Source organism: Paroedura picta, chromosome 8 (genome assembly GCF_049243985.1).
Source record: "Paroedura picta isolate Pp20150507F chromosome 8, Ppicta_v3.0, whole genome shotgun sequence".
Lineage (NCBI taxonomy): Eukaryota > Metazoa > Chordata > Lepidosauria > Squamata > Gekkonidae > Paroedura > Paroedura picta.
Genome location: NC_135376.1, coordinates 47,143,180 through 47,168,609, shown reverse-complemented (window position 1 = coordinate 47,168,609; position 25,430 = coordinate 47,143,180). Strand labels below are relative to the sequence as shown.

The window sequence follows — 25,430 nt, the reverse complement described above, 5'->3', positions numbered from 1 at the left end:
GTATACTTCGGACCCCCAGGGTATTAATGATGTATTAATTCAGTAATTAATGAGGTATTAATTAATGATGTATTAATTCAGTAATACATCACCTCTACAGCATCTCCTCTAGTTTAACCATAGAGCAGCTAGTCTATTTAGGATTAATCCCCACTGAAGTCAGCAGGGGTGAATAAGCATGCAGTGGGTTGGACTGCAAATTCGTTCCCTCTTGGATAGCTTAAAAAACGGAGATAGGTTTTGTGGCTCAACCACAGTTATTGTTTATTTCCTTAACATTCCAATCTATTGTACATGTCTCTAGTATATCTGAGGAAGTTTTGTTTCATCTGCAGGTGGAAATGCTAGAATGAACACCTCCTCTTCTTCCTACAAGCAAGCCATCAGTCCTTCCTCTACTCTTCCCAAATCACCTGGGTCAACCTTTGAGCGAAAAACTTATACCACCCGCCATGCAACATATGAAGGTATTGTAGACAGTGACAAGGAAATAGGAGAGGGATCAGGATGCATTGGCTAGATCTCAGTCATTTGGGACCCATTTACTCTTTCAACACCCTGCTATCCTGTAGTGAAAGAAAAAGGAAATACTGCTGCGTTCTTTCATTGCCCTTTCAGAATGTCAGTGTTTCCATTCAAGACATAATATACAATATATTGGACTGCCTTGCATTTTAAAGTAGGTAGTAAAGTTTTAAAGAGTGAGAGCTCATGTAGTTGTTCAGGTAAGGGTCTGCCTATACAGTAGATTGGGCCTGTCCCCATCTCTGGTCCAGAGCACTGTCAAGAAGATGTGCTTAGGGAGCAGAGTTTCTGAGAGAATTCTCCATTTTCCATGTGGCCCTAAGAAAAGGAGCAAACAGGCCTCACTTTGGCCATTTCCACTGGTGAAAATGGTATGGTGGGGAAGTTGGTAGGCCTTCCTCTTCTCTCGCAGCACTCCAGAGCCTAATGGAGTTATAAAGCTCTTTTTAAGTTAATAAACCCAACCTATTTTGATGTGTTGTTATGAGTGACAACGAGTCAGGTGGTACCTGTGTCCCAATTCATGCCATTCATAAGTCTAGTTTGGCTCTAAGCTTCCTCTGCAACATTCTCTTTGCTTGAAATGGCCCTCTGGTGCCATACGTACTGATTATGTCAGGAAAGTTGTGTGAGAGAAAGTTTTTGTTGTGAGGATGGAAAGAAGATAATGTTTGTGAAATAGTTTGAACAGTTGAAAAGCCCTGCAGAAATCCTAACTATGAAACATCTTTTTCCATAGGGAGCTCCAGTCCAAATTCATCTCCAGAGTTTCCAAGAAAAGATTTGGGTATGTTTATTACTAATACTGTGAAGACCAACTTGAGGTCACATGCATATTAATGCCTTATGATCAAGTAGTTTAATATTCTACGTTTGAAAAAATAACTATATCTTTGACTGGAATAAATTATGCAAACTAGATAGATGTGCTTAATTGTCATTCCTAGTTTCATTGCAATGCCCTTTATTGCACTAAATTAAATTTGTGTAATAATGGCAACTGTAGTCCTATCTTTTTTTCAGTTTTCCAAGATATATTTAAAACAATAGAATTTAACATTTCACAGGTTCTTCTGCTACCAGAGGGCGAAGCCAAACCCGAGGTAAGCTATAATATCTACATATTTCTAAGTATATATGACTTGGCTTCAGTTCTAAGATCCTGGGTAGATGTGCCCAAGGGGAGGTGGAATTTTTGAGCTTTTATGTATTCTGGTATGCATAGTTTATATCTCAATACCAAAAAAAAGATATTCTTGTTCCCACATTCACATCAAAAATATTGTTTGCCTTAACTTAATCAATACACACATATCATCAAGCATACTGTCAGTCTTTAAGGGAAAAAGGCATGGGTTGAAAAATGTAATACTTATCATGTGTGCCCAGGCCAAGTTTTAGACAAATTTCCAAATAAAAAGAAGTGTAGAGTGAACAATCAGAATAAGATGCAGAGGCTGGTATAAGAGATGAACCAGCCGAAATATGATCAGCAACAGCAATGGAAATTTGGAGGTCTTGGAGGCTCACGTACAGGACCTTGCGTTACCAATACATCACCAACTTCACAATGAAGCATTTCTTTCCTTTTGTCCTGCACAGAGAGTGAAATCCGAGTGAGGCTGCAGAGTGCTTCTCCATCAACCAGGTGTAAGTGTTACAGCTGTTTTTCTGGGCTTGAACAAAGGTACCTGGATCTCTTCTTGATTAATAATCCATGAGTTTCAGCAATGACCTCTTCCTTTGGACCATTTGCTTCTGATTTTTCCATGATGTCATAAAATATATATGGAGGGTCACCCAGTCTACCTATAAACTCTTAGCTCTTCCATTGTATAAGGAGTTAAGTGTAGCATGCATACTTCTCCATACTTTTATCACCATAATAATCCTGTGAGGTACATTAATCCAAGGGGGATTAAAAAATACAAGGTCCCCCCTTGTGAGACCAGCTCTTGGTCTTGCACTCAAACCACTCAATGGTGGCTATTATCATGGCCCCCAGCTTCTTTTTGCAGTTAAATTATACATTTAATTATCACATATGTGGTCTTGGAGAACAAAGAGTCCTGGTGCTAAATCAGGGCTGCCAGAACATAAACCATCCATCAGTGATTTTTAAGATGCAAAGCAATAAATCATTCTAATCCCCACTGAGATCATTATGTTCATCAGAGGTGAAATAATTCATTGGGATTTCTGGTGTGGTTTGTGTTTGGAAAACAGTGTTTGCAGTTATGCCTCAATATTCCTTGTCTCTTTCAGGGACCGAATTGGATGATGTTAAACGACTTCTTCGAGGAAGTCGCTCGGCAAGCGCAAGCCCAACACGGTCCTCATCAAGCACACTCCCTATACCCAAGAAAGCTGTTGTGGAAACCAAAATGGTTACAGAGAGCTCCCAGTCAGGTACATCTGCCTTGCATTATAAAATAGCTAAAGACCAATGAAATACTAAAGCACTCAAAGGATTCTATTATAAAATCATAGAGTTGGAAAGGACCCCAGGGTCATCTAGTCCAACCCCCTGCACAATGCAGGAACTCACAACTACCTGCCTACCTTCAGTGACCCCAATTTCATGCCCAAGTGATCCTCTCCCACCAAAAATCTCCGGAATCCAGCCTGGCCTGAAGGAAATTCACCTACCATCCCACAGTGGTGCTCAGCAATTCCCGAGGTATGCAAGGCAGGACTACAAGAGACAAACACTGGCTCATCCCTTCCTGCCGACCCACTCACAATCTGCCTATATTCCATAAAATCAGCATTTCTGTCAGATGACTATCTAGCCTCTGCTTAAAAACTTCCAAAGAAGGAGAACCCACCACCTCCCACATTTGGGAAGCTGAACACTGATCCTCAGTGTCCTCTATAAAGGCTTGGTACTTTACTATTAGGCCATAACAGGACAAAGAAGGAGAAAGTTTTTACAGGATGGTCCAAAGGGCAATGTTTGTTCCTAACTCGCCCCAATTGGAGCAAAGCATAGCACTTACTGCCTTTAATCTGTACCTCCCTGAGACACCGTGTGCGGTGGCATAGAAGTCGAATTAATTAATTAATTAATTAATTAATGCAATAATCTACATGGAACTGGTGACATCATGGTAAGCCTTTTTTACATCGGCTTCTTCAGGAATAGCCAATTAAGATGATACGTAACAAAAAAAAAATTGAATCAAGAAACCCAAAAAAGGTTAAAGAAATAGGAACATGCAGCCTGCTATTATAAGTGCAATACATAGAAAAATGAAAAATATTACAATATACAAAGGAACATGTATTTATTTATAATGAAAGTTAAAATGCTTTAAGACCTCAGTGATAGCCTCACTACAAAATCAATTCTAAAATCAAACACACCATCCAAATGGCTTAGCCTTTCTCAACTTTTTTACCATTGAGAAACCCCTGAAACATTCTTCAGGTTTCCAGAAACCCCAGATGTGGTGCGATCATGTAGAATATGGTTGGGAAATACAGCCGTTTACACACCTACCTCAGGCGCCTCCCCTCTCCACCCCACCCCCTCCAGGCACATCATTGGCCATTTTGGGATGGAGGGCAGGTCGACATGACCATATGGTTATGTAACCCAATAAATGTTTAACAAATTTTTGAAATATGTTAAAAATTAATAAACGCCTACCGATTCTGGAAACCCTTTCAGGGCTGTCAAGAAACCCCAGGGTTTCACAAAACCCTATCTGAGAAAGCCTGGCCTAGACCAAACATGTTTTGGTGCACAGCTTTCTTCAGCGGTCAGGTGTTCTGCCCTATTCTCAGTATTCTTAAATACTGAAAAAGACACCATAGAAATTGTGATCATATACACTGTGATACAAGGCTAGATTTGAATTATAGAGGCCTCTAGATCTATCACTATAGGCTCTGGTTAGATACTAAGATGGTGAGTCTATATGCACCTCCTTTGCAATGCCCTGATTAATAAATAATCAAATATGATGTGGAACCAATTGCATGTATTGTATGGCTTATTGTCCTCTGCAAAGAATCTGTCTTCGTGGTGTCATCTTTATAAATGTTTCTTTCTACAACATTGTCTACTGTCTTGAATTGGCAGATTTCTTAATGTTCAGGCCCTTAGAGACAAGAGTTGGAGACTGAAAATCAAGAGATGGTTATTGATAGATCAGGAGTGGAGTACGATAAGGGTGGACTTTAGTGGAGGGGTCTACCATAGCAAGGGCAGATGGTAACTCCTGGTGAGTTGGAAAACAGCCTGTTTGTGCAGAAGGTGAAGAGCAAATAGCAAGATCAAAATAAGTAAAAATTAGCTGAGTCAAGGAAAATGATATCACTGTGGACAGAACATTCCAAAATATGGACTTTTCTATCCACACAGGGTGCAAAGGGAATATTTCCAAAAAGTTAGTATTAAACCATGATCACATCAAAGCAGGGAAACTGGAAATGCTGAATAATAAGGGACAGTATCATGTGGATACATTCCCCCCCATCGCAAAAAAAAAAGGCACCCCACCTGCTTCTGTTTGGATGACAGATTCTGTGTGGACTGTGGAAGTTCATGTTTTGCACAGTGCATTTCATGTGAGAGATGCAGAATATACCATATCATCTAATTATGAAATACTGTACAAATCTGATTTTGGACCTCCCTTATTACTTCTCCTCCAGTGTCAGGGACATATGACACAACCATCTTGAATGCGGCCCTCCCAACATATATGTGGTCCTCCACCCTGCCTGCAGGGTCTTCGCTTGGTGGCTACCACAACAACATGACCCAGAGCTCCTCGTTGATCAACACTGCAGCTCACTCTACTGGATCAGGTTGGTACTCATGCACTGCAGCACCCAATGGATATTACACAAGATGTGGGGCCATTCCGCACCGATTCATTGTAGCAGGAGTGTGGCAAATTGTAATCGTTACTAAAATGCAGTTATGCACAACGTCGACAATCTGCCACACTCCTGAAACTGATCAGCAAAAAGCGCTTCGTTGTAGCGCTTCCAGGGAAATCCCAAAAAGTGGATTCACCCTCTGGAAAGCGCTACACTCTTGCAACCAGTCCCTCCCCCTGGCTCTCTCCTCTGATCTTCCAGCGAAGCGATCGCCATTTTTTTTTCTCAGAGCGAGTGGAGAACAACGAACCGGCGACCCTTCATTCACCCAGCGAGGCTTCCCCGGCTGCAGTCCCTCTGTTTTAAGTCACCAAGCACCACACAGCCTCGTTTTATTTTCAGCCGAAAATCGCGCCCGTGCACGGGGGGGGGGATTTTTTTTTCACTTGGGGGAGCATGGCAACGATGAAATGGCAGCTCACACAGATGAAATGGCAGCTCAACGCAGATTCGTTGCAACGTGTTTTTTTTTTAACCTGCCTTAAAGGGAAAGGGGATTTTCGGGAGCATGATAAAGGCCGCCCATTGGCTGCTCATTTGATTGACAGCCAGGAGTGGGACAAAGCTCGGCAAATATCGCTTCCTGGCTAGCGATTTTTGCCAAGACAGGAAACCTGTGGGAAACGATAGAAACGCAACTGGATTCCACTACAAAGGCAGGTATGCATAACGACGAATTCCACTATTTAAAATGGTGTTTTTCATTCCGAAACCAATTTGCAACATTGATCCTGGTGCGGAATGGGCCTTGGTATCATTTTTCTCAGAATCATGGGATGACAGATTATGTGATGGGCCCAAGAAGTCTTAAGGGCTACAGAGAAAGAATGAAAACGAGAAGGTTAAGCGTCTAAATACATTTTGCACACTTTACTTTTCTCTCCCAGCTGCCCCCAGCTAACTTCACAGTTTGCTTTTTGTCCTCAGGATCTAAAAAGCAGGGCCCAGAAGCAGGAAATGTTTCCCTCCCCAAAGCCAAATTGTTTTTGTTATTCTCTGATATGAAAATAGGAAGAAAGGTTTTCCTAAGGAGATCTAGATATGTTTTATTAACTTATAGTTGCCTTTTAATAACTATTAAAGGTTTGTTATTGTTGTTAAACCATTCTACATCCACTTAAATCCAGATTCATACCTAGAATTGGGTGGTGATAATTATTGAAGGTTTGTAATAGTTATCGTTTTAAAAAATCATTCAACAGTCACTGAAATCCGAATTCATACTTAAATTTGGGATGACAACAGTCTTGGTTATTCTGATTTATATTTTTCACAGGAGAATTACAGGGGTTAATGTTAGATTCAAATGAGTAGCCGTGTTGGTCTGAAGTAGCACAATAAAATCTGAGTCCAGTAGCACCTTTAAGACCAACAAAGATTTATTCAGAGCGTGAGCTTTCGAGTGCAAGCACTCTTCCTCAGACTGTGAACTCCCTACATGACAGTGGAAATATATAGCAAAAACTAATTCTGTTACATTAGTAAACTATGTCACATATCCAAATACAGCCATATGATAATTATTTACCAAAATAGCCAATCGGTCCCCTGGAATTCAGTTGTTGTTTACAAAAACACAGGAGAAATAAAACTGTCTATGACAGTGAACAAAGGCTCCCACCCCACACACGCCATTTGCTGCTAATTTTCCTAGACATCTTGGCAGCTTTCAATAACATTAACTATGATGGACATCTGGAGAAGTTGGCTGGACTGGGAGTGAAGTGGCAGCATACATCAGTGGTCCTGTTCCTACTTCTCTGGTCATTTCCAGAAGGTGGTTTGTAGGACTGCATGAGCTATGAAAGAAAATTTAATCTAAGTTATTTCAGAAATAATGTGTATAGAATGAGACTATGTTTGTAGAAAGGTAAATGTAAAAGACTGTTTCCTGACCCATAGCTGCTGGGATATTATTGTACTTTTCAATATATCCAACCATCTCTTCCTTCCTCTGCAGTGTTTGGAGTCCCAAATAATCTGGCTCCCAGCTCCCCCACTTTGAATGCAGGCCTCAACACTTCTTCAACAGGTGTGTTTTCCTCTTTACCTATTTCAAGAAACGTAGGAGAGTGCACTGGATAAGATCTCCCAGCATTAGAACTCATCATTTCCAGGTGACAAAGACAGTTTCCCTTGAGAAAATGGCTGCTTTGGAGGGTGGAGTCTATGACATTATACCCCACTGAGGTCCTGGCCTTCTCCAAACCCCTCCGTCCCCTGGCGGCTCCACTTCCCAAATCTCCAAGTTATTCTATGAGTCCCTCATGTTGTTGCCACTGGAGAACAGGTGTGCTGGGAGTAATCCAGTGGATTTACTCCATATTTGTGCCTCTTTAAAGATTGTTCATGGTGGATGGTTATAGGTAAATGGTCATATCTGATAATGTAATTTAAATTGTATATCAAACACATGATGAATCAGCCTGTTTCCTGGCTTCAGTATTGCACAAGCGTTCAGTGTCTGGAGATAGTACCTTAGGGGCGACATTGGGACTAATGTTCTCTGTCTTCATAAATATGAACCTCATCTTAGGACATTTCCTTTTTAGTGTTCGGTGTCCAAAACAATCTGGCTCCAAACACATTTGCTACTACCAACAGTGGAACCGCAACCTCTGCAGGTCAGTATCACCTATCTTCATTATCATCATCATCATCATTATTTATACACTACCCTGCCCAGGAAACCAGCTCAGGGTGGTGTACAAAATGAAATAAAAAGTGTAAAAACTAAAAATCAATCCATAGCATTAAAATAAATCAAAAGTTAAAACAAAAGTTAAAACAAAAGATAAACAATATCAAACAACATCAAAGCATTGTCAGCATCTTCAATGGGGAGTTTACTGCATTTAGATCTCCCAGAGGTGGCTACAGCCCACTCCAGCAGGGTGGCTGCAAGTGTTGTGTGGGTGTGTGAGAGAGAAAATTCAATCATCCCCCCCAAGCTGGCCAAGCTGCCCACTTATAGCACAGCCACCACTGGCTCCCACTCTTCCTTGCCTGCAGTGCTGCTGGCCGGGAGGGGGGGAGTGTGTTGCGGCTTACACTTATTTTCCTTAGCTAGCTAATGCAGTGGCAAAGGGTTCAGTACCAAAGGTGGGTGAGGAGCCGGATAAAAGAAGGGGGTTGGCCACAAACGCTTTGGCCAGTTTGGTGTAGTGGTTAGGAGTGCGGACTTCTAATCTGGCATGCCGGGTTCGATTCTGCACTCCCCCACATGTAGCCAGCTGGGTGGCCTTGGGCTCACCACAGCACTAATAAAACTGTTCTGACCAAGCAGTGATATCAGGGCTCTTTCAGCCTCACCTCACAGGGTGTTTGTTTTGGGGAGAGGAAAGGGAAGGTGACTGTAAGTTGCTTTGAGCCTCCTTTGGGTAGAGAAAAGCGGCATATAAGAATCAACTCTTCTTCTTCATGTTTGGCATTCCCAGGGCTGGGGGGGGGCATCTAAAACTCTCCCATTGGCTTCTGGTAATTTGAAGAAGTTGATTGAAGAAATGTTATCCCCCCTCTTCCCCCCTTCCTTTTTAGCAGCATATGGAGTAAAGAAAAATACTACCCAAAGCTCTGGTGTGACCAGTACTGGAGTTTCCACTTCAAGTACAACAGGTAAGTCTGTATCTTACCTGTGGGAAGTGCTCCACATAATGGAGGGGATGGTAGTCTTTCTGCAGTAGATAGCCATACACATGTATATGCATGTATGGGGAGGAATGGTATCTCCTGCCACTAGTGATCTCACAGGCACTCTTAGATAGGTGCTCCTGATAATCCCAACCCACAGTATTCATTGCAGTACTAGTACTTGCTCTGCTAGCTGAGGGGAAGCATGCATGTGTCTTGTACCATCAGATTGCTTCTGACTTATGGCAGCCTTATGAATTAACATTCTCCCAAATGTCCTCTCATTAGCAGCCAATCTCAGGTCTTACAAACTGAGGCCTGTAGCTTCCTTTATTTAGTCAATCAGTCTCATGTGGGATGGGTCTTCCTCCTGCTGCCTTCAACTTTTCCTGGCATTATTGTTTTTTCCAGTGATTCTTGTCTTCTCATAATGTGACCTTCAGAGTTAACCCTGTTAAGCCAAATTTATATCTTTGGAATTATATTAAATTTCAATAATTAACATATTTTTATTTTAAAGCTATCTCCTGGAGAAAGTGCCTCTAGTGATCCAATGCTGGCATCAGCATGTGAAACAAAATTACAAGCAGTATCTTGAATCTTAGGCCTTTAAAGTAAAGCCCATCCCTTTTTTCCTTGGCCAAGCAGCTATTATGCATGGGTATTTCCCCTCACTTCCCCTCACCATACATGTCCATTGAGTTTTCTTTGTTGATCTGCATTCCTTCCCTCATCACTAAGTTCACTTTCCGGTTGCTGTTTCTCTTGGTTTTCTGAGAGTGCTTTTTGTGTTGATTTTCCCGTTGTTTTGCTTCTAAACCAAACACAATTCAAAAGCATTCAGATTCCTTCAGATTCCCACATTGAGGTTATTCTGCCTACTCTGTACCTTCCAGCATCCCCCCCTTCATTAGTATACAAGCTTCATTTCCCCCTCATTTTAAAATATTTTTTAAAAGTGGCATGAATCTGGCAATATGAAACTATCACTAGTCTCAGATCACTGAATTCAAAAAAAATGATGGGGAAAGCTTAAACGGAGCTGTGTCAATACCTGCTGGTATTGACTCGAAAGGAGGATCAGAGAGGAGCCAAACAGAAATGTCCCCAGTGCAAACACACACACACAAAAACTCAAAAAAGATTTCAGTGCTGCATACAAACAAAATAATGGGTGGAACTGTCAGTGCAAAATGAAATTGATATGAGATGTAAAGAGAGACAGACACTGGATGGAAAGCCTAGAGCTTTAAAACCATTTTCCATTTCATTCTTTAGTGAACAAAGTTTTTTGGGGGGGGCATTTTGGCAGTCTTCAAAAGCCTAACATTAAAATATCAGCTGAGCCACATGGATCTTCTGCAAACTGCCAAACTTAAGAATCAATTGGGATTGATCCATTTGGAGGACAGAGTGCAATCTTTACAAGGCTCTACCAAAATCATGACCAGTGTGAAGAACCAAAGTAGAGAATCACAAAGAGAAAACCACACAGATTTGGAACGAAAGGCAGGCAATTATCATTACTATACAGCTGTTCTAGGTCATTAGTGAAAATACTCCCAATTATTTTTTCAGTTTAATGGGACAAGACTCCAGAGGACTCCTCCCACATATAAATTGCAGCCCTGTGCAAAGTGTGGTAGAATGGCAGACAACTTTACACAGGCACACATGTTGCCAATGATCACAGCTTGCAATGCTAGTGCCAGTGGAGTCTACCACACATTCTGTACACTCAACATTTCCCACCACAGTGTAAGATTGCATGACTCTTGTCCACTTTTCACAGGGGTGTGTGGAAAATGGAGCTTCACAGCTGCTTGTCAGTTTCTGAAACAGTCTGTTTCAACACCAGGCTTTCCCCCTTTACCTGCTTTCCTTTCTGTTGCCTTTCATTCAGCAAATAAATACTGAAATGCATGCATAAAACCACAAGGATTTAAATGGAAGGTGCTTGCTGGATAGTACTAAACAGCTGAGATAGGACAATTGTGTAAAATAAAGAAATTAAACAATTTGGACTCCACCCCCAACATGTCACAAGTGATGTTCTACCCTGATTTAGAAAGGTGCAGTTTTTCATTTGTAGCTGCAGAATAAATATATCAGAGGAATGGTGTGTAAGGCAGGCACTGAATCTGAACTTAAAGGCTTACTGTTCAGCAAATCTGCAGTAAGATGTCAGTATAAAACGGGCCACTGTAGAGCAACAAGAAAACCCCTCCATCGAACATGTTGTTAACCATATTGTCCACTAGATGCTGCTGTTGCGATTTGAATTTTAAAAAATAAAGGCATTGTATCATGTTCAAATGTCTGGAAACATAACCGATCTTCTCCCCAATCCCAGTTTTGCAACAATTTCTCTCAAAGTGGGACAGCATCTGATTTCCACCAGCATCTTTAATTACAACTTTGTGTCAGACAATTTCCACAGAAACTGTTTGACATAACAAACAAATCAAAGGACAGAGATCTTTCCCACTTGCTATTTGATTGGACGACAGGCCTATATACAGCATATAGCAGAATTTGGTTCAAGCTTTCTCAGAACAAATGGAAATGTCTGACCCATCAGTATTACGATATGATAACATTTATTTATAAAGAATAAAGAAGTATGATAAATAAATTTATTGTATATAGCCAAAGGCCATTACAATTAAAACAATAAAGTACACATACAAATAAAACAATATTTCTCCAATATTGCATACATAAAATTGTAAACATGGGCTACTGAGTTACAATAAGAAAAAAAATGGTGTATCAAGGTGGGGGCTCCTGTAAAAATGCTTTGGCTCAGATCTTTCTGGCAGCCAAAGTGAAAAGTGCCACCCTATATGAAATATAGGGTTCGGCATCTGATAACAGATAGGTGACTTTGTCAAAATCAGAAACAGGGTATGAGTTTGGTAATAACTTGGTGACCCATCAGTATTAGGGGAAATAGTTTTGACAGAATTAATCATTCTTTTTTCCTGCATAACCGCTTATTGTAATCCTTTCCACCCTTGCATTATTGATGTTAATATTTACAATGGCTTTTCTATTATTTATGATTTTAAAGTATCAGATTCTCTACAATTAAATTAGAGGAAAATCTACCACCGATAACTGAGGCAAGATATATTGCCCTGAGTGGGGTGGGGAAAGGCCAAGGGATTTCAGTGGCCTTGGTTTGGGATAGTCTCTTTATCAATTTTGGACCTTCTGATCCTCAGCAAGGCTCCAGTGCCTTAAACAATGACAAGAGGCAGCAATGCAGTAGGCAGAGCTCTTCCAAGCATAGAGATATACTGTTATGGAAATCTCTGCAAACACCACCTTCAGCCTTTCATATAACTTTTAACGTCATAGGAAGTGTGCTAAGCAAAAGTCAGTAATCCAATTTTAAAATTTTGTTTAAATTCTGTATTAGAAGAGTTGTAAACCACTAAATACAGAAACCCAAAATATTCAGGCCCCAAATATATAATTCCCCTCTACTGAGGTAACAGTGGTGTGTTCCTTTTGTGCAAGGACTGCTCTCCAGTGTAAGAAGCTCATCTTGAGGCTGAAAAGAAGTAGCAGGATTTCATTTTGCCACAATTATGGTATGCTTATGCATATGATTATTTCTCTTGCTTTACCTTACCTTGGTCCGTCTTCCAGCTGCCACCACCATGAGCTCCCAGAATGATGACATCCTACGTAAGGACTGCAGATTTCTTCTGGAGAAAGAGAATGTGGCCCCCAAGAAGGAGGTGGAGATGCTGATCATGACAAAAGACAGTGGGAAAGTCTTCAGTGCATCCAATGGAGGTCTCAATGGAGGTCTGTATTTTCATGACACATGCTGTCATGTGATGCACTGTCACATGACTTATGCTCAATCCATATGGCAACACAGTGGCATCAGAACCCCTTCCGAGAGTCACTTCCCAATAGCTCAGTCTCAAGAAGGTTTAAAAGAAAATAGGATTGTTTACTTTTTATTGTAAGTCTAGCAGTAAATTCCATTGCATTCTGTAAAGCAACGGCCACTAGATCATGATTTGGTGTGGGTTTAATGCCTCACTTGGAAGCTGGCAACCCTAAGAGGAGGTCTCTCTGGGCACAGCACTCTTGACCCTAGTCAGGTTTATGCACACCAAGGTAGTATGGAATTCCAGAATATGAACCCACACCAATCTGGCAACCTTACCTCCTCTCTGCAATGTTTTCTTGACCTAAAATAGGTCAGGGAATGCTAGGTGGCTGCAGGGGCATTACACACTTTTGAGGCCCCACTTTCAGACTTCAAGGAATATGTTCAGATCAGGGACAGCCAACCATCAGGTGGGGCCTGGAGATCTCCTGGAATTGCTGCTCATCTCCAGACTACAAAGATCAGCTCCCCAGGCAAAAAATGGTTGCTTTGGAGGGTTGACAGGGTTGTTGTACAGACAAAACATTTAAGGCTTCCCACTCAGGTAATTGTGGAGACGAAACACTTGAGGCCTATTGCACAGGGCTATTGTGCAGATGAAACAGGAGGCAAAATAACCTCTACAACAGCATCCAGTTTCATCTGCACAACAACCTTGTACAGTAGGCCTCAAATGTTCAGAGAGTTGCGGAGAAGAGACATGCATGGCTTGACTGAATCTGCCCTCGAGCAGTGAGGCTGGCCACAGCAGTATTTTAAGTGAGAAGGGGCTTTTTTGTGGCCTCCCTGTCAGCCATTGTTTAGGCAGAAGGGGAAGCTTTCCCCCCCTCCAAGGAAAGCACACATATACCCACAGACTCCTCTGCGGTGCTCTCTGAAACACATCCCTCGCCTCAGTCAGGGGCTGTTAGAGGCTTCCATTACAGGAGGCCTGAAGGGAAGAGCGGGGTGTGGAACCCTGAGCAAGAGCAGCAATTGGCTCTGGGGCAAGGGAGATTCCGCCAATAGGAGTCATTGGAACCTTCAGCATATCATCAGGAGTATGAATCACTCTTTATTTATATGACTAGTATCAAAGCCCATTGTGAAAATGGGCTTTGAAAGGGGGGGTCTGGGGCTCCCATGAGAAGGAAGGACCCTCCCCGGCAGGTGCACTGCTGCGGGAGGGTCCCTTTAGACCAGGAAGTTCTCTCGCCACAGCGAGAGAGCTTCCCGGGCTAAAGGGATGGCAAAGCCCCCCCCCCCCGGCCGCAGTGCGGGAGGGTCCCTTTAGGCCGGGAAGCTCTATCGCTGTGGTGAGAGAGCTTCCCAGGCTAAAGGCAGGGCGAAGCTCCCCCCTGGCAGCAGCACTGCCATGGGAGGGTCCCTTTAGGCCAGGAAGCTCTCTCACCTCCCCCCGGCAAACGTGCAGCTTTCCCCCAGGCCGCGAAGCACACCCGCGGCTTCTGCGAGGCTGCGGGTATGCTTCACAGACTGGGGGGAGCGATCCTCTCCCCTTCCCCCCAGCAACCGCACGGCCCTGGGGGAAGCAATCCCTGCCCCTCTCTACTCATGCCATTGCACCGCTTTCCCGGAGGCTGCAGACGGGTGTAGAGGCAATCGCCTCACAACGCTCCCGGGGGGGGGGGCGGGAGGCGGAAAGCGCCTCCCAACTGGCTAGAACTCCCAGGTTGCCATGTCCTGTCTGGGTGAGTGTGAAGACTGTTTAGCATCAAACAAGGTTTTGTTTGTGCTTTCTACAGGTTATTGTACCAAGGACACCCTGATGAAAGAAAAGCAGGCTATTTCTTCTTCTTATGCTGGAGATTCCTTCCACAAATCAGAAACAAATGGTAAATCTTTGGTTCTCTACCTGATGTGAAAAATTAGCGGTCCTTCACACCTAAGATTTTTTCTACATTGGTATAGAAATAAATGTATGCCCTTGAGTCTGCCATCCTGCCCAAAAGTTGAGTGTAGTTGTTTTATGTATTCTGGGAACTCATTGATGTTTACTGTTTCCTAACACAGAGAGAGACTTTTCCCTCTGCTCTTGGATACCTGTGCATGAAGATTTATGTGCTGAAAACAGGGTTTTTTCCAAGTGCATGTTAGAATGCATTTTGGGATCAACAGAATCTCTAAAAGATTCCCCTCAAAGCTTTAATTCTTAAGCCTATACTCTGTAATGCTTCTGCATCACTGAAAGGTTCCTTTTTTCTCTTCTGAAGTACATCCCCTATAAAACGGTGCCCAACTCTGTACTTAAGTCTTTTTAAGTGAAGTCCTAAGCATATTTACACCTTTCTAAGCCTAGTGATTTTTGCTGGATTGTCTCGTCTACATAAGAGAACACTATGGAATGTCATGTACCCTGAGGCTAACCAGACTTCTACATTTATCCCCGTCTTCTTTCGCAACTTTCCATCTATGTTCTGCAGGGCTGTGACTCTCATGAGAGTTCATTACAGTCTCGGGCAGTTAACAGGTTTTTAAAATGTCACTGTTGAGTGGAGAATGCATTCTAATGTAACCCCTTCAGACCTATAGTTGCCATGCTTGACAATGGAAACTGCAAAGCTGTGTCCTTGTTCTTGGGACCCGTGAAGGCCGGCTGCAGCTATTTTCTCCATGTCCTCCTTGTCTGGACTGGCAGCTGCTGCTTCTGTTTAAAATTCATTTAGAGCCAATAGTGCGGCTTTGTGTGGGAAGACACAGACGCCTTTCTTCTTGTTGTTGTTTACAATAGGAGGACTACAGTCTGTTTCGACAAGGGACAAAGCCACTTATGCAGGTGAGTTCACTTTCCCTTAGGAGGAAAGCGTAGATTTTTAAGCAAATAAATTTGTTAGGTCTTTAAAAAATATTTTAATGAAAGGTCATTTGTAAAGGATAGCCTTTTCAGAAAAGTACTCAGATGCCTCCTTTATGTGGCTTTGGAGACTGGCGCACTAATTGCTGGTGTGCATAGCTGGGCTACAGTGCAAACTACATTTATTTCACAATAGGATAAGGTGACCAGATTGTCCCACTTTTGGAGGGACATCTGGGGGCACCTGGCAAATTGTACTTATGTTGAAATTAAAAATATATATATTACAATACTATTTTTGCATTCTGTGTGTTCTATAAAACTTTTTGTTGCTCCATATAGACCCAATTTTTAATCAAGAACCCCCCCTCCCCCGGTCAATGGTGTCCCATTTTACGAATGTTAAAATCTGGTCACCTTACAATAGGATCATTAAAGAATATGATGCATACATTAGGGGCCATCAAGTCACAGCAAGAGGCTTTCAAGACAAGTGAGAAGCAGCGGTGGTTTGCCATTTCCTGCCTTTGCAGAACCTTCCTTGGTAGTCCTCCACCCCACTGAGCTTCTGAGAACTGACAAGATTAGGCTCTATTGTGCTGCCTTTCTCCCAAATGAGCATTCTGATATATAGAGGACTACAGCCAGGGGCCACAATCCTTTCTTTCAGAAATATCTTTCTGAAAAAAGGCTGGGGTAGAGTGAGGGACATCATCCTCTTAAAACTGAAAATCCAGTGTTACTCAGAAAGGTATTAGAAGCTTTGATCACTTGGAAAAAGTAATATGGTGCCCAGTCATTAGTCCTGCGTGGTTAACACAGAGACAAAGTATCAACTGAGCATTCATTATGCCAATAATATTAATGTGCAGAATTCATCATAGGTTTTCTCCTGTGCGCTTAAAACACTTCTCATACATTTTCTTGGCGATATTTACCAAAGACCGGCATAATCGGTATGACTTGCCAGAACTATTGGGCAATTAATATTTGGTTGGGGATGTTGTAGAATTACAGTGTCTGGAAATCATTGAGACCTGAATTCCAAATTGGGTTATTCAAGAGAGAGAGACAGGATTACAATTTGACAGCTGTTGATAATTTCTGTTATGTTTTTTAATTTTAAAAAACAACAACAAATTAAAACATATTTAAAGACTGCATAACCATCTCTCTGGAGCACTTGGATTTTCTTCCAGCTCTGAGACTTTGCTGATAAATCCTTTCACTGTTCTTGTTCTTTGCTACTACAGAAATCCAGCGTGATGATGGCTGTGGAGGGGCAGGGGCTGCTCCAGCCTGGTGCCCTTGTGCCTCCTGCTGCAGCTGGTGGAAATGGCTCCTTGGTTTGCTCCTGGCCTGGCTTCTTCTGCTTGGCCTGCTTTTTGGCCTTATTGCTCTAGGTAAGAGGTCACAAAAAAACAAGTGTAGGATAAATTGTAACGGGTGGAAAGTTTAACCTAGTGCCTTCTCCTAATGACTAGTTAGTGGGTTAAAGAAAATGAGAAGACTGGGTTAGCAGGTATAACAATCCCAATTCAAAGTCTCTGCATATTATTATTTAGGATTTTTCATAACTGGGCAAAGTCCTAGAACAATAAGCAAACATTCTGCACATGCAGGATAATGCACTTTCAATGTACTTTAACTAATCATGCAATTTTACTTCGTGGAGTGGATTGATTCAGCTGGTTGGTTAATCAATAGATACGCAGGTTAATTGAAGTTGCAGTCTTGTAAACAGCTGTAACAGTTGTCCTGAATTTCCCAGTATTCTCTGTTATACCTTCTATCAAGGCTTTTTTTGGTCAGTGAAATTCAACTCCTCAGAATGGAGGCATAGAGGGACATAAGCTCTATAGTTAAACTGCAGATAGAGATAACTAGTGGGAGTGGACTTGACCAAGGACTATTCAAGCCTTTTTAAAAATCTAAACTTTCAGCGGATGAAGTGAGGAAGCTGAAATCCCGCGTGGAGAGCCTCGAATCCCGTGCCGGCTACAGTCAGATTAATTCTGACGCAGTGGAAAATGTGCATGTCAGCCAGGTTGGACAGTATGCCAAACATACATTAACTCTGAGTGATATGAATGAAGACCAGCTGTGGATGTTCATGAAGAAGAGGCTGGATGCAGAGAGAAATCAAGGTGAGGAACCCCAAAATTCCATGAGGATAGGCCACGAAAAGGTGACTTTATCTGGAACTGTGCTGATTCTTGGAACACCCCACTGTGTTTTCTGGTAATGTAATCTCTGTGGAGGGAGAGATAGGAAGTGGGGCTCTGTAGGCTTTGAGCCCAGCCCAGCCTTAAGCTATCTGTCTGCTGCACAAAAGCGGAGAGGCGGTGAGAAAGGATAAGAGGGTCTCAGAACCACAAGAGGGATCCAACCGTTTCAGCCCTCCCCAACAACAGCTGTGCAGAAAGATAAAATGGAATTCCAAGCACATTTTGATAGAAACTCATCTTTCTGGAGAAGTTGTTTTTATAATTCCTCTCAACGTGGTTTCTCAAAAACTTCCTCTTTCAGAGTCTGTCAAGGCAATAGATCTGCTCAGCTTATTTTTAAAATAACAAATGAGAACTGACTGGAGCAGATTCTGCTCTCCTCACACTGAGGAATGCCTCAGGAATTCCCTCTCCAATTATTTGTTTATTGGATTGGATGTATGTGTGCAAGATGTAGGGGAAATACAAAGTAAAATGAAGGATTCATCTCAAAGAAATATAAAGACTCTTTTGCCTTCATTTTCTCCTCCTCCCAGACCCTGGTGGTTATGATGTTTCCCTTCACAATACCTCACTCTGATTGAGCCACTGCCTAACCTTATAATTTTTATCTTTGCTTTTTGTCCCATGTCTTTTGTATAATAAATTTCCTACAAACAATCCTATTAATTTTTAATAAGTTGTTTGTAAGTTGGACAGAAGGCAATATGAGTGCTTAGCAGACCTAAAAGGTGAAAAACTGCTGTGGCATCCTAGAAAGGGGCTTTCAAAGGCAGCAGCCTTCTTCATGAGATGCACATACTAGACAGAGGAGGAAGGGGCTGCCTGCATCCGATGCAAAGGTATCATGACCTGGTCTATGTTTTGCTGGCAAAGAACAACGTGGCTGCTCTTCTGGAATTTTCCAGAATACAAAATTATACCTAACTCTCCTAAGGTAGAACATTCATTCCATTGTCCTAACACTGGTATATTTGAGGAGAATCTTCTTTGGAATACACTACTGTGTTGAGGCACATGATTCTGAAAAACTGGAAGCATTATTCTGGAAAAAGTAGCAAATGTGGCATAAGGTAAAGGTAAAGGTATCCCCTGTGCAAGCACCGAGTCATGTCTGACCCTTGGGGTGACGCCCTCTAGCGTTTTCATGGCAGACTCAATACGGGGTGGTTTGCCAGTGCCTTCCCCAGTCATTACCGTTTACCCCCCAGCAAGCTGGGTACTCATTTTACCGACCTCGGAAGGATGGAAGGCTGAGTCAACCTTGAGCCGGCTGCTGGGATCGAACTCCCAACCTCATGGGCAAACAGCTCCAGACAGCATATCGCTGCCTTACCACTCTGCGCCACAAGAGGCTCGTAAATGTGGCATACCTCAGTCCTAAATGTAATTTTGATTTATGCGTCTTGTTTTGAAAAATTGTGGATAATGACTGGGTAATACTTGGCCATCCAATGTGATGTAGGAAAGTAGCATAAATATAACCCACAGTACAAATGTGTCTGCTTTCAAAGCGACTTATTTTCCATTCCGTTTCTTTTTTGCCATCGTATTGTGGCAGGAACAGCTTTGTCTCATTAGGGAGCTTTTGTAGTGTAGTGGCTAAGAGAATGAGCTGCAAACCCTGATTTAAATCTTATTAGATGACAACCGTCTTTCATTCTCTTCCCCACCCCCGTCTACAGTATGAGGACAATAAAACTAACCTAATTTATAGGGATGTTGAAAGATGATTACAAGTTAATCTGTGTGAAATGCAATGAACACTGGAAGAGTCATGAAAAGCTTTGCTATTGTTATGACTTGTACAATAAAATCTGAGTAACATTATGTTTTTCTTAACAGGTTATTTCCGTGGCGAGCCAGGACCAAAAGGTACCTCTTAGCCACATCTGTATTTGATGTGGGTATCCATTAATATTAAAATGTTTTTTATTATGTTGTCACTAAGCCAATGTTTATGAGAGGCACTTTAGCATGTTTAACTCTACAAGTTTAAATCTGGTTGCTGTTGGGATGCTTTACTGTCCTAACTGTCAATTAGGGATCTGTAGTTCTGTCAGGAGTCCCAAGACTGGCTTCTTTTTCAGGGAAAGTGTAATAGGCAGGACAATTTCAAAAACAATTTCCAGTGGCCTGACATCTCTCAGCCAAATGTGATCTTTGTTTAAAATTAAGAAAAATGTTTTTCTCTACAGAAATCACAGAGAGGATTGTCGTGGAGATCAAACTAGCCCAGCTTGTTTTAGAGAAGAAGTAGTTTGTTTTAGGTTGATTTCGCATGGAGAACATAGCGTCCGGCTGCCCCCCCTGGCATTTTCGCCAGGAGGAGGTGGTCTGGAGTTTCATACTGCCACATGCGGTACCATTCCACCGATGTTTCCCTCATGCAGCCTGGAGGGTTCCTGCCACAGAACCTGGATTGTCTGCCAACACACAGTCATGCATTGGCAGAGGCCCTGTTGTCACCCTGGCTTCCTACCAGAATGCCGGAGATATCCGCGTTCCTTTGCTCCATGGTTTCTGGGTGCCTGGGTTGGGTCAGCAGCAGGGTAACCCAATCTATGTCATGTGGCATCAGGAGTTTTCCCCACCTCCCAATGAGCAGTATATCAGGGAATTGTACCTGTACGGAATTGGCCTTAGAGAGGGATTTGGTTTTGCTTTCCATGAGCACTCTTTGTATGAGAGGGATGGGGAGGAAGATAGAATGAACATAGGCTGGAAATAACTTTCACAAACCTTATTAAGTTGGGTTTTTTTTTTGTTCTGTTCCAGGTGATATGGGCATCCAAGGACCAAAAGGTGAGTTAAATATTCTCCAGTGCCTGTGTCTTCTAACAACAGAGGTGAAATTTTCTAGTTTGTGTTTGTCCAAAACTACTATAGCCATCAGTATTGCACCAATGTAACAGACTTTTACAAATGTACCTAATTGTATGAATGTATATAGAATAAAGATCAACTAGTCTGAATAGCAAAATGTATCATATTTGTAATCGCTCCCAAGGTAAAAAAAAAAATAAGCATGGCAATCCCTCCCTGTACACACCACCAGATCTAATTGGGGTCATATGTTAAGAGGTTAGAAAAGTACAATTGCAGGTGCCAACATCTGTATAGCAAATCAACAAATAATTCTAGAAGTAGATTATATTTTGAAGTGAAGATTTGCATGTATGTATCTCTCTTCCGACCCCCTATTTGTCAGATATTGGAAAGTGTGCAAGCAGGGAGTTTAATTTGTCAATTTGTCAGTAATGTTTCCTGAACACTAGAAATACCAATAAGAAGGTTCAGAAGGTACCTGTGTCCCATATGGCTTTCCTGTGATACTGTAGTCACCCATGAAAGATTGATGAGGAAACAACATAAACAACTAACTTTCTATTTCTTTGTTTCTATAGGAGACCGAGGACTTCCTGGCATGGCAGGTAGGCAAAGCTCAGAAACAGTCAGCTGGGCCAATATTATTGGGCAATTTTGGGATTCTACTATTCTCCCTGAGTATTGTGTTTGTGCAAAAAAAGGAAAAAAGACAAAAAAAGCTGGCTGTTCCTTGACTTGGCCCTGAATCCTTGGGTTAAGCAAGTCCTGGATCAGTCATGTTAAGATCTTAACCTAGTCTCTGTTGACAAGATGGTATGCTTCTAAGCTTAGTTTTAAACTGATGCTTGAATGCAGATCTGAAAGGTGATAACAGAAGGAATGATGATACATCACATTTTCCCAAATACTCATGGGAGTTGTTTAGCTGTCTCTTGAGATGTTTAATATATTTTAGGATCAAAATAGATACAATATGCATGGAACTCATTTCCAGTGGCCCTCTGTGATCTGCATCTTCAAGGAAGGGAACTTTGAAGCAGAGAATTGGCATAATATATGTTAGGGTCAGATAAGCTAAACGTTATGATTACTCTCCATTAAGCTGGATCTCATGGCTTCCTTCTGCTAAGTGTTCCTTCGAGGCAAAAGGACTTTTGAGTGGAGAATGACTTTTTCTAATTAAAAAAATCTTTCATTGTTGATGTTGTTGGAGGAAGACTCAGTAGAAGAGAGTCATAGACTGCAGCCCTATTTCTATAACAGAACAAATAGTAGTTCCCTGAACAGTTTCAGGTTGGAAGAATGATGAAGGAGAGCATTTAAGCATTCTTTCTCTAAGCACCAGGTTCCCAGTTTAAATTAGTTCTTCATATGCCTGGGAAACACAACACTTCATGTCCCACCCCAGGGACATCCTGGGGGAATTATAGCACGTAGTTATAGTTCCCCTGGGAAACTGCAACTGATCCAGAATATAGCCAGAGGAACATCTTGAAGGGCTCATAGGAACATCTTGAAGTGCTCATATCCAGCCTCTGCTGAGGCAGCTGCACTGGCTGGCAGTTGCATCCTGGATCAGGTTTAAGGCTCTGGACCTCCACATATCTGAGGGATCACCTATTGGCATATGCTTCCCGCAGGGCCCTTCACTCTGTGGGTGCAAATCTGTTGGTGGTTCTTGGCACGAGGAAGAATAGTTGGTTCTTATATGCTGCTTTTCTCTACCAAAAGGAGTCTCAAAGTGGCTTACAATTGCCTTCCCTTTCCTCTCCCCACAACAGGCACCCTTTGAGTTAGCTGAGGCTGAGATAGCCCTGATATTACAGCTCGGTGAGAACATCTTTATCAGTGCTGTGGTGAGCCCAAGGTCACCCAGCTGGCTGCATGTGGGGGAGCACAGAATCAAACCTGGCTCACCAGATTAGAAGTCTGTGCTCCTAACCACTACACCAAACTGGGTCTCAAGGAAAGTGCATCCAGCCTCAACCAGTGCCAGGGCCTTCTTGGTCCTGGCCCTGACTTGGTGGAATGAGTTCCCAGAAGAGCTGAAGGCCCTGCAGGAACTTTCTCAGTTCCTCAGGCCTTGCAAGACAAAGATCCTTCACCAGGTATTTGGATGAGGCCAGAGCAATTAAGATCTTTGGGCCCTCCTTGCCATAGCCATGGTATCTTCCCGATTATTTTCCCGAGGCACAGGATATGGAAGGGTCTGTTGAATTTTGGTGGTGGGTTGGGGCTTGAGGATTGGATTGCTGCTGCTGTTGTTAATTTGAAGGGTTGGGGTTTTTATGTTTTATTGTGTAACCCGCCATGAGCCGGCTAGTCCACGAGTGACAGGTAACAAAGAGTGACAGGTGACAAAGGTAAATTCTTGATTGACACACTAGACTTACATAAGATTCAAAATCTACAACATAACATATAGAGCTCAAATACTGAAATTCAATGTAGTGGCATTGAAATAATAAAACCATTTTGGTTTGGTTAAATTATTTATTGATCCTCAAAATCAAATCACAGATTTCATAAACCTGATAAGATTTCATAAACCTGATAAACATCATGCTTTCTTTATTGAAGATTTGGAGTCTAAACTTTGAAATCCAGATCATTTTTACAAATGTTAAACTTTGCTTTAAACTTTATTAAGTGGTCAAGAAGCAGTGTGTAGGAAGTGACACAACTGTTTTCTCTTAACAGGTGCTCCAGGCTTGATAGGTCACCCTGGGTCTGAAGGCCAAAAAGGACAGAAAGGCAACATGGGTAAGAAGAAAAAAGCAACCATAATAACTGTCCTGGGTCCTTTACACAGTTCAGATTCTTTCATCAATATGTGATGTGACTCACAACTGCAGTTCAGTGCAAAGAACACAGAATTGTACTGAGCAGGGCAGTACATAGATTGCCAGTTTGGTGTAGTGGTTAGGAGTGCAGACTTCTAATCTGGCGAGCCAGGTTTGATTCCGCGCTCCCCCACATGCAGCCAGTTGGGTGGCCTTGGGCTCGCCACGGCACTGATAAAACTGTTCTGACTGAGCAGTGATATCAGGGCTCTCTCAGCTTCAATCACCTCATAGGGTGTCTGTTGTGGGGAAGGGAAATGGAAGGTGACTGTAAGCTGTTTTGAGCCTCCTTCGGGTAGAGAAAAGCGGCATATAAGTACCAACTCTTCTTCTTCATTGGAATATGGATCCTCAGCTACTTATTCTCTACAGGTGAACTTGGCATGGAAGGGCCCATGGGACAAAGAGGACGAGAGGGACCTCCAGGTCCTCGTGGTGAGCCTGGCCTACCTGGGTTTGGCGAGAAAGGTGACAAAGGTAAAAGATAATTGTAGGATCCCCTTTGCCAGAATATGATGAGAACCACAGAATTGTTGTTTTTTCTTCTAAATAACTTTTTTCTGGTTTCTGAAAATCTTATGTAAGTATTTTTCAGTTTCATATATTCAAGGATACTTTCTAATTTGTCTTGTCTGCCAAGAAACAGTATGAATTTGCCAAGGAATCTCTGAGCATTGCAAGGGATTCTGGAGCAAATGGTCAGGAACTGCCTAGATCTTTTGGAGCTCCCTGTTGTTCTACATGGACTGAGAAATCATTCCAGAACACATCTGGCTCTGTCATGCATCTAAACATTATTGGGGAACTTCCTTATCAGTGGGCAAATTCAATTTTAGTGGGCAAGCTCACTTTCCCGGAAGACTTGTCCATCATTACCAGCTTTCTGGAAAGGAAACCTTAACACACTTCCAAGGAACCTAGGGGTTTCCAAAATCAAAGTTTGGAAAACTGTTGTCTTACACAAAGAAGGAGGATGATCATTGTGATGTAAGTGCTTGGACCTCCTTCATTTCAACCATTAAAAGATGACTGAGATATTATTGCCTCAAAAACAATAAGAGTCTCCGGCATGTGTCTAACTGACATCATATCAGAAGGTCTGGAATTCATGGCTAAAGCATTGTTTTGCAATAATTCTTTCTCTGTTGCTCTTTAATTATTCATTAATTCTAGAAACAATAAAGAGACACTAATAAATAGGCTGCCAACCCTCAGTCATTCAGATGAGTAATGGGTTACAGTAAGACAAAAGCATCTGGTGGTTAGCTTTGTTGAAGGGAAAACAATACATTATGTGTCCATGGAGTTCTGTTTACTATCAAGTATATCCCTGACACATGGAACTGATGGATTATGAAAGTTTGTAAAGTACTGTTCTGTTGCTGTCCCACACTGCTGTGCAATGGTAACTCAGCCAAGTCCTAATATCCTTAAGTGGGGTCAATTGCCTCATGGACCACATGAACTCCAGTTGGCCTCCATGTTAGCTAACAATTTTCAACAGTCTGGTGGCAGTGCACCTTCCCACTAATGCTTTATGGAATAATAACAGTACTGTAGCAGACATTCAGTATTAATAGCATAAATATGAAGCCCGAAGGAAGTGAGCTTCTGCAGATTTTCTAATGAATTTGTCTCATTTTTCCTGTAGGCTCTGCTGGAGATCCAGGACCTCAAGGTCCACCTGGTCCTCCAGGTTCCTTTGGCCCCAAAGGTAAATTTGGAATTTGCCTTTAAAAGTAACATAAGCATGAATGAGAACTGCTAGACTAGGTGGA

At 42.2% G+C, this 25,430-nt stretch overlaps 1 protein-coding gene across 2 annotated transcripts in view; it reads left to right on the top strand.

Moving 5' to 3' along the window:
- Window positions 1–25,430, top strand: part of COL17A1 (collagen type XVII alpha 1 chain) — a 75,129-nt gene that overhangs the window by 13,798 nt on the left and 35,901 nt on the right. Inside the window, exons 5-24 of one of the 2 annotated variants that reach the window (XM_077349626.1) lie at window positions 336–467; window positions 1,265–1,312; window positions 1,593–1,628; window positions 2,128–2,175; window positions 2,791–2,934; window positions 5,188–5,343; window positions 7,379–7,450; window positions 7,971–8,042; window positions 8,959–9,033; window positions 12,706–12,867; window positions 14,704–14,793; window positions 15,690–15,734; window positions 17,006–17,155; window positions 17,696–17,899; window positions 19,826–19,855; window positions 20,759–20,785; window positions 21,388–21,414; window positions 23,510–23,572; window positions 24,025–24,129; window positions 25,304–25,366. In XM_077349626.1, the coding sequence (XP_077205741.1) occupies window positions 336–467; window positions 1,265–1,312; window positions 1,593–1,628; window positions 2,128–2,175; window positions 2,791–2,934; window positions 5,188–5,343; window positions 7,379–7,450; window positions 7,971–8,042; window positions 8,959–9,033; window positions 12,706–12,867; window positions 14,704–14,793; window positions 15,690–15,734; window positions 17,006–17,155; window positions 17,696–17,899; window positions 19,826–19,855; window positions 20,759–20,785; window positions 21,388–21,414; window positions 23,510–23,572; window positions 24,025–24,129; window positions 25,304–25,366 (1,749 nt within the window). Of the gene's footprint in view, window positions 1–335; window positions 468–1,264; window positions 1,313–1,592; window positions 1,629–2,127; window positions 2,176–2,790; window positions 2,935–5,187; window positions 5,344–7,378; window positions 7,451–7,970; window positions 8,043–8,955; window positions 9,034–12,705; window positions 12,868–14,703; window positions 14,794–15,689; window positions 15,735–17,005; window positions 17,156–17,695; window positions 17,900–19,825; window positions 19,856–20,758; window positions 20,786–21,387; window positions 21,415–23,509; window positions 23,573–24,024; window positions 24,130–25,303; window positions 25,367–25,430 lie in introns of both variants that reach the window. The other variant, XM_077349625.1, reaches the window with a different exon arrangement.